This window comes from Cryptomeria japonica, chromosome 2, assembly GCF_030272615.1.
Source record: "Cryptomeria japonica chromosome 2, Sugi_1.0, whole genome shotgun sequence".
In the NCBI taxonomy this organism is placed as follows: Eukaryota; Viridiplantae; Streptophyta; class Pinopsida; order Cupressales; family Cupressaceae; genus Cryptomeria; species Cryptomeria japonica.
Window position 1 is genome coordinate 304898777 of NC_081406.1, and position 8739 is coordinate 304907515.

General features: G+C 34.4%; 1 protein-coding gene across 1 annotated transcript; it reads right to left on the reverse strand.

The window, feature by feature from the left end:
• Window positions 1-3867: 3867 nt before the first annotated feature.
• Window positions 3868-8255, reverse strand: LOC131873629 (protein DETOXIFICATION 16-like). The gene is made up of 9 exons (XM_059216612.1): window positions 7842-8255; window positions 6712-7256; window positions 6407-6493; window positions 6208-6264; window positions 5863-6101; window positions 5630-5748; window positions 4685-4771; window positions 4396-4461; window positions 3868-4213 (listed from the first exon to the last, which is right to left on the reverse strand). Exons 1-9 carry the CDS (start codon window positions 8142-8144, stop codon window positions 4208-4210), a joined length of 1509 nt encoding a protein of 502 aa, XP_059072595.1. The 5' UTR covers window positions 8145-8255; the 3' UTR covers window positions 3868-4207.
• Window positions 8256-8739: the final 484 nt, after the last annotated feature.

Here is an 8739-nt window from a genome sequence, read left to right on the forward strand (position 1 = left end):
ACGGCGGTGGCCGCAGGGCGCCGCGACACCTGCGGGCACCGCCGCGAGCCCAGCCGCGAGCGTCGCCCCCCTTTCCCTCGGCTAGGGTTAGGGCATGGGCGCCGCTCCTTGTCCTTGTTTTAGGCGTTCTCTAACGCATGTTTTGAAACGCGTTTTTGTTTAAAACAAAACTTATAAAATGTTTTTTTTTGTATGTTTTTTTTTTAATTCAAAAATGGCATATAATATTTGTAATATCATTTTAATGAGAAGATTTACTTAGTATCTTAATTAGAATTAGGGTGGCAGTATCATGATAAAAGTTGATTGGATTTTTGATTAATTATATGATGGAATTTATAGGTGGATTAATTATCCAATCTTCATTTCGTGATTTATGCCCACTTCTTAATTAAGTTCTAAGACTGTAATTTTGCAATTGAATATTGTCGTTTATATTCTGAATGATCTGGGATTATTAAATCTAGACCTCGCCTTCTAGCTGATTAGAGTATTTGGCTAATTGAAAAGTGGTGAACCTTTATCGTTGGGTGTTTGAATTGAACGATGTGCTTTTGGGAATGATTAGCTTCTTTAGTTTCTCCTACATTTTTATTTCCGTTATTCGCATAATGCATCTGGAAGTGAAATTATGAATCTGTAGAGATTGATTTTTAGTCCAGTATGTTTATGACGTTTTGGGATGGAGATTAAATATCTTATTTTAATCGTTTAAACGGTTGTCTGAATTTTAATAATATGATTTGGTTAAAACTCATTACGGCTTAAATTGCCTGTTCAATGCTTGAACCCTAGGAGTTAGAAAACCAAGAACGACTTATCCCTTGACAAGGTAGATAACTGTAATATGTTTTTTTAGATCATGTAGAAAACTTGATCGTTTTTAATGTTTAAATCAACTTGAGGGAATAATGTCTTTTCTGATTATTGCATTGCGAGTTTAATTACTGTATTCGCTTTAATTTATGAAATGGCATGTTTTGCTTTGTTTAAAAGGACCCTGTCGTATGGATGATTTGGTGTTCCTGTTTCAGTCCTCGAATTTTGAGTTGACTTTGGATTGTGATGTTGACTTAGTTGGTTATATCCTCTTTGAGTGAGTCGAATAATGATTCGTGGCTAACCTTAGTTGTCAGGTCTCTAGTTAGAGTACCGTCAGTAAGTGATTACCCTTGAGTCGTGTTTGACCTGATGATTGTATCTTCTTGAACTCCGTTCGTCTTACCATGTGTATACTGTGGTTTGAGTCCGTCTGAGTTAGTCTAGTGTCGTATGGGAAAGTGGCTTTCGATTGGGGGCCGCGCCCAAAGTGGCTGCTGGATAACCCGTCGGAAGTGAGTCTAATAAGTGATAACCTAAGTAGATTAGAAAATAATCTCTAAATAAGATAATGTGCCTCACACATGGGACGAATGCTATCATAGATTCGGCATGCTGTGAGAAGGCCTGAAATGGCAAACTACCTTCCTTGTCTTCACGAGAGGATGTGTGGGTCCACATGAGGCTTGGATGGGCCGGAAGTTCGGATTAGGTTGCCAGGGTTACCAGTGTATGGGCCGGGACCTATGAAGACTTGCCATGGTATCCATACCAGGTTGTGTGATGACACTTGTCCCTACGTTCGCTAGTGTGTTGTCGTCTTGTCCTGTTTAGAGTACCTTTGTGAGTCGTCCTTTTTGTCTCTGCCCTTGTGAGTGTCGGTTTCATGTTAGACCCTTGGGTGGTGATGGTTCAGTTTTATGGATGCTCTCATGGACTCCTATGTTATTAGCTTGATTATGTTCAGCTGGATCCTGTTCTTCTTAAGGATCGTTTATGTAATTGTGGACCGATGTGGTCGTCTGTATATTATTTATGTATCGCCTTGATGGCTGGATTGTATAGTGTAACCTCTTGTACTCTTAACCTTATTATTTATCCGAGGGGGTCTTGCAGTTGCGCAGACCCGGAGATGTAGCCCTTTAGGGGTGAACTCCGAGATCATTCGGTGTTATGTGATGTATTCTCTTATGTTCCTTTATTCAGCTTTTTCATGTATGATTAATTTATGTAAAATGGTTAAGTGGATAATTGGAATTAACTGTTAATGCTTATACTTAGTTCTATCTTGAATGCCATGTAGTTCGAATGCATAATTGGTTGAGATGCGATTTATCGTAATGCATATGTGATATCGTCCTTTTAATGCCATAAGTTGGAATATGGAATAATGTATCTTAGAGTAATGAATTGTACTTAGTTGATGTTAAGGAATTTAAATATGCTAGGTAAGATCTCTTATGTTTTCGATGAAAATCCTAGTGTGTTAGAATGTTAAATGTATGGTTTGTAATTCTAAATGAAAAGATTGAATGAAGTTGATGAATGGATCTTAATGGATGAATCTTTGTTGTGATTTATATTTCCATCTTGAAAGAAATTATCCTGATTGTGAATTATCTCGTTATTAAGATATTCAGCGTAATGGATTGATTGTGTGAGTTAAATGAATTGTGGAATTTAAGTAATCTCGTTGGGAAACTCTTTAGGAGATTGTTGTTAATGTCTTCCGCTATGTAATCTGAATCTTGTTTATCGTGTTGCATCTTATGTGTTGTAACTTTAAAAAAAAAAATTATTGCTCTCTATTCTTGTTATTTTAGCTTATCCCTTCGGGGTTTCCTGGCGGGGCATTACAAAGCCTCTAGAAGCTTCTTATTCCTCCTACAACATGTGCCTTAATTTGGGTGAGGGAAATTAAATAACCAATTAAAAATATATATGTATTTTCCATGTGTGTGTGTGATTTATTATTTTTATTCCTTTACAATATTCATTCAATAGTTTATCCAAAGAAATATAATAGAGTTTTGTATTTAAACCAAAAGGTGATAAAGGAGGGTTGTGACAATGCTCAACTACTGGTGCTCTTCCCCTATTACAAGATGGATAGTTGAGAACTAACCCTACTAAAAAAAATTGAAGCCATTTTAAAATGGCTCATGCCTTTCAATGTGAGAGAGACATGAAACTTGGCAGATGTAATTTAGTAGAACATCAAATCTTTCTCTGCTATTTCATATCAATGCCTATAAATTCTATAACAAGTGGTAATACTTCTACTTGGAATTAAAGATAACAAAATAAATTTGTTAACTTGATTCATAACATAAGTGAAAAACTAATGCGAGCTTATATAACTCGGATTGGATGTGGTTGAGTATGATTTGGATTGCTACAATCTAGAGTGTCTTAAAGAGATGGATTGTGAATAAGAAGTGTTCTAAGAAAGATGTAGAGGTTGTATAGAGGTTCAAGTATTTTGTTCATGTAAATAATATCTATGAAGACATCAACAAGATAGTAAACATGTAATAGTTCAAAAATAATGACGAGAGATAAAATTCTCTTTGATGAGGTTTTCTATTTATTTATGTTTCTATTCATTTAAGTATTTTCAAGTCAAATGCTATTTTGTTCTCTATTGATTGTATTTTGCGCATCTATAAATTGTATTCATTTACTAGAAATTTCACTTGAAAATGTGAATCTAAAGACATAAGGACTGATTCTTCTTAATTTGCATAAGAAATAACATTTAATTTCTCTAAATTTTAGCTTTGTTTATGTTATGCAGATATCCTTCTCTTTTTTAATTGATCAAAGCTAAGAGGTCAGAATTAAGAGACTTTGGCCCATCCCAAAGGAGTTTGAACACAACACCTCAAGTGTCCAAACTATAATAACTTGCGGTTACACCACATTCTACTTTAAACACTCTATCTTAAATATATTATAGTGTATTAATTTTGATTGCATCTTCAAATTTATTTTTATAATAAAAAAGATCTATTACGTATAATTTTACTAATTAAAAAACACTACTAATGAAAAATTAAAATCGAATTTTACTAATAGAAAATCAAATTATTGGTTTATGATACAAAATATATATAATAAGATTGCCAATACTCAAGAAATTAAGAAATAATTTCTTGAGGTGGTTAATGGTACATAATAACATCTTAAAGAAGAATTACATCAGAATTTCCAACGGAAATGCTTGACATTCACTTGCAACCACTCTGCAAAAATGATTGCCACTTTTTCCAACTTCATGAGCATATTAAACAAATTATGAAAAATGGCATTGCTGTTACATTTTAGAGCTCAAGGTAGCCAAGAAATCAAGGTGAAGTTTGAAAATTGACTACAAAACTTGTCACTGTCATTCCTGTTTGATGACAAACGTTCATTAGACACATCAACTGATTTTACTACAAGAATCATAGCATTTTTTCATTATATGTTTTTTTCCCATTTCTTTTATCTCACAGAATTTTTTATTTTCTTAATGTGTAAGGATTTTTCCAAAAAAACCAGCCTTCTCTTAAAAACAGAACAAAAAGCACATACCTTTATCATGTCATCAGTAACCTCAGGTAATACTGATGTATATACTCTTTCTCTTGCATTCCTTCCCTGGCAATAAGACAACCAACGTTGTGAGTAAACAGAATAGTATTTCTATTCAAAGCAAGCATTCATTCTCATTGTCAAATCAATGAAGATGATAGATTTAGTATATCTGTCCTATACACCATGATTGCTCCAAAATGGATAGAATTCATTTTATATAAACCAATAATTGCTGGAATTTTTAAGTCCATCCTTTAGAATGGATAGACTCATTGGAGCTACTCACTTGTTGTTCCCAGTCTGTATATAAAGTTATCAGGAGTAGTAAAATTGTTTGTACAAAAAGGCCACAGACAATTCCAAGCCAGAGTCCCTGAAATATCCAAAAGAAAAATGGTATAAGCAACAAATTAAAATGTTAAAACATGGTATTTTTCTAAACACTAGCATTTTGCTTCTATTCTTTCTAAGAGGAAACATTTGAACAAGTCTGTTTTATATTTATTATTTCGGCAATTGCATTATGATTTTATATGTCGTAATACAGCTAAGTCAAGGTTGTGATGGAAAATAATTTGTGTGAAACATAGTCAACAATCATGTGGCAGGGAAGTCTAGCTTTATTCTTAAAAATGTGTTATTGACTATTTATAATACAGCCAAATCAAGTTTGTGTGAAACATAATAAAAAATTATGTGACAATAAAGTCTAGAGTCTCTAGACAATAATATATAATATGAAAATAATTTGCCTGAAGCATAAATCTAGACAATAAGATATACTATGAAGTTAGCTTTAATCTCAATGGCAACGAAGTCTAGACAATTGACATAACATGAAGTTAGCTTTATTCTCAGTGACAATGAAGTCTAGACAATTAGACATAATATGAAATTAGCTTTATTTGTAATTTCACTAAACAATTTTAACCGATTATCATTCTCACTTTAATTTTGACTGCTTCATAGCAGGCCTTATAACAGGGAAAATAATTTATATTCTCACTGCCACTGAGAATGGTCTAGCCAATTGAACACTAGAACTAGAATTTCAATAACTGTTTTGCTTTCAGAATCCAGGGTTTTGTATCATTTGTCTGTCAAAAATCTTCTTCTGACAGGTAAGATGGACTTGATTTTTTTTAATCAAAGTTTGCATCTATAACTTAAGCATTGAAAACATGAATTTCAGAGCTATGTAATTCAAATTAATGAGGAAAGTGTAACACACCCTGCCACCAACATGCAGTACAAAGGCCAAAATGACAGCTACAGGAATGGCAACTATGTAGTATGCCCCAAGATTAACATAAGCACCCACTTTTTGCCACCCACATCCTCTAGCAATGCCTGAAAAATTATTTTCAAAAACCATTAATTAAACAGAAAGTTTGTTCACGCCATCACGACTTAAGTAGAATATGTTTGTAGCTCCAAATATGACAATCGAGGGTATATCTGAACCTGAAAGAGTGCATTGGATTGCATCCAAAATTGAACCGGCTGCCAGCAGAGGGATCATGCTTGCAACATAATCAACGACTTCCTTTTCATTACTGAAAGCATAGCCCCAAACATTTCGTATAGAGAATAAAAGACATCCTACCATGGCTGCCTCCATGATTGTCATACAGAGCACTACATACACTGCCAAGCGGGCAGCTTGTGAGCGTCCAGCTCCCAATTCATTTGAAACTCGTGTACTGCCATGCAAACATTATGAAAGTGTCTAGCTCCTAGTACATTGTTTTTCACTTGAATGGGTTAAATGGCTAATAGTTTTAGTCGTTAGCGGTAAAATGTATTAACCTTGCAGCAGCAGCAAGACCAGAGGGAAACATAAATGCTAGAGCAATAGTGTTAAGGCTGCAAAATAACAAAACTAGCTCAGATGACAACAAATCAGAGGCAATAAAATGCCCTTATTAAGATTCATTCATAACTGAAACTCTCATATTACTTGTTAAGATTTGTTCATAACTAAAACTCTCATATAAAACATACATACCTGATTGACAGAACTGATGTCTCAAGTTTTGGATTGGCCAACAGACCTGACAAGAGAATAAGCATTTCAAAGGACCAATTCTCCAAGCTGTGACAACCATGGAAACAAAATAAGTTTAAAAAAGCATTCTGGTATAATCTACCATGCATTATTAACAATTTGTATGATGAACAAAAACGGATCTGTTCTGTTTGCTAAATTGTTTCTCACATGCTATGAAATTTGAATATTCAGAAGGGATAATAGGAAGTAGTACACAGATAACTGGGACCAAATCTTGCGGCTATGAGATTAAAGTAGTATACCAGATCATCAGTGAAGATGGAATAGCAAGCTTGAGGAAATCTATGATACCATGCAAAGCCTCCCTTGTAAAGGACGTCCATGTCCTCTTGCATGCGGGTGAAATTTTAATATATAGTAAAACAAGTGCTACGTTGACCCAGTTGGAAATGCTGTTTGCCAATGCAGCCCCTTTATTACCTAATCCAGATTTATATACCAGAGCCCAGCAGATGGGAACATGGAAACACAAAGTAATTGCAGAGCATAGCATCAGGGGAAAGACAATGCTTTGTGTCTGGAGATATCTTGTAAGAGGTAGAAGAGCTGAATAAGCAAACAGACTGGGAATCATCCATCTGGCAAATTCCCCTGCTTCAAAAGATATTAAAGGGTCCTGCCCACACGCAGTTAGAATGTTACCCATATATGCCCACACTACAGCCACTGGTATGCTTACACAAAATAGAACGAAAATTGCTCTCTGCAGATGAATCCCAAGCAGACGGTATTGCTTTGCTCCGTAGGCCTGTCCACATAGTGTTTCCAATGCACTTGCCATTCCCGCCTGTCAAAAATGAAGAGAAAAACAGTTGGTCTTAGATGCAACACTACATCCATGGCTTCTACACAAACATAAATCTTCACTTTTCTGAATTGTGCAACCCATTAAAAAACCTTTGAAATCAAGTATTGTTGATATTAGATTTCCACTGATAATGGAATCGAATTTTTTTTATGAATAATTCACATACATTCTGAAACAACCACTATCAGCAAGTATTGTGCTTCATAAACTAGTTCTTATTGTGAAAAATCTACTGGATTGCACGATCAAAAAAGTTATTAAATATGGGTTGCAGGAGATGGCTTATCTATAAAACATGGCAGTTTGACGTCTTATGATTCTACCCTTTATAAGAGCAAGTCGCTAGGTCAAGTTTTATGGAATCATGTATGTTAGGTCTCAGTGCAACTAATAATTTAAGGAAAACAGTCCGGATTGTCAGATAATTCTTTTAATTTTTCAACCTTTCTAAAGCATTTTCCTTTTTTGGGAATTTAACAAGGAAGAAAATCTGAGAAAGCTATTCAAATTATTAACCCTTACAAATAAAAGGAAACCAAAGCAAAAAGAGGTTTTTTATTCTACCAGCAGAGCGAAGCCAGAGACATTTGCAAAGGAAGTAGCAATAGATGCACTAGAGAGAGCCAGCTCCCCTAAATGCCCCACCACCATAACAGATATCATCCGCAAGCTATATCGTAACAAGTTCACAGACACCATGGGCCCTGCTATCCAGCATTGTTTCTTTACTTCCTCCCATGCTAGACCTCCACTGCACTTCCATTCATTCTGCTCACCTCTGTATACAACTGCATCCTCCTTGGCTATAAGTGGCTCCAGCACATCATTCTCGTGCCCATGGCCATGAATTGAATCATTTCTCTCCATGGTTGATCGAATGGCAGAATTACAGCTGTACGTTTATACCATAATACTCCTGAATCGCATATCTGTAGAAGATGAGGAAAAACAACAGAAATCTTCCACAGTACCAACAGTACAAAGTGTATAAAGGTATGCCCAAATACACTCTGTAACAGGGCGCCTTCTAAGACGACAAAAACAAATAGGAGTACGTGTATGGTCAAGATTGGGGGTTTGAATGATTGGTTTACTATTATTTTTATCTTGAAAATTCATATATAAAAAGTCCAAAGATATCATTATGAAGACACTATTTTATTTATTATTCTATTTTAAAAATTGTTATATCGTAATTAATATAAATTTTTTATTATTATATGATCATAATATTATATTTTTATATTTCTATTAAATTCTTTACAAATCAATTTTTTTTTTTATAAAATTAAAAAATTATTGCTGGGAAATATGGTGATGTACACCTTGCATAATAATATTTATAATTGTAATATTTTATATGTAAAAATTCTTTTGGAATATTATGGGGCCACACTCATGTTATATGGTAACGTTACAATATTATATTGTAATTATTTAATTTTGGAGAAAGATATTTCAA

What these genes read in the sequence shown, in the direction of transcription:
- LOC131873629 (XM_059216612.1), bottom strand. Translation starts at nt 8,144, where the DNA reads ATGGAGAGAAATGATTCAATTCATGGCCATGGGCACGAGAATGATGTG. An exon ending in ACATCAGTTCTGTCAATCAG is followed by an intron (nt 6,265 to 6,406) that starts GTATGTATGTTT and finishes GTTATTTTGCAG; the next exon opens with CCTTAACACTATTGCTCTAG. An exon ending in ATACAGACTGGGAACAACAA is followed by an intron (nt 4,462 to 4,684) that starts GTGAGTAGCTCC and finishes TCTTATTGCCAG; the next exon opens with GGAAGGAATGCAAGAGAAAG.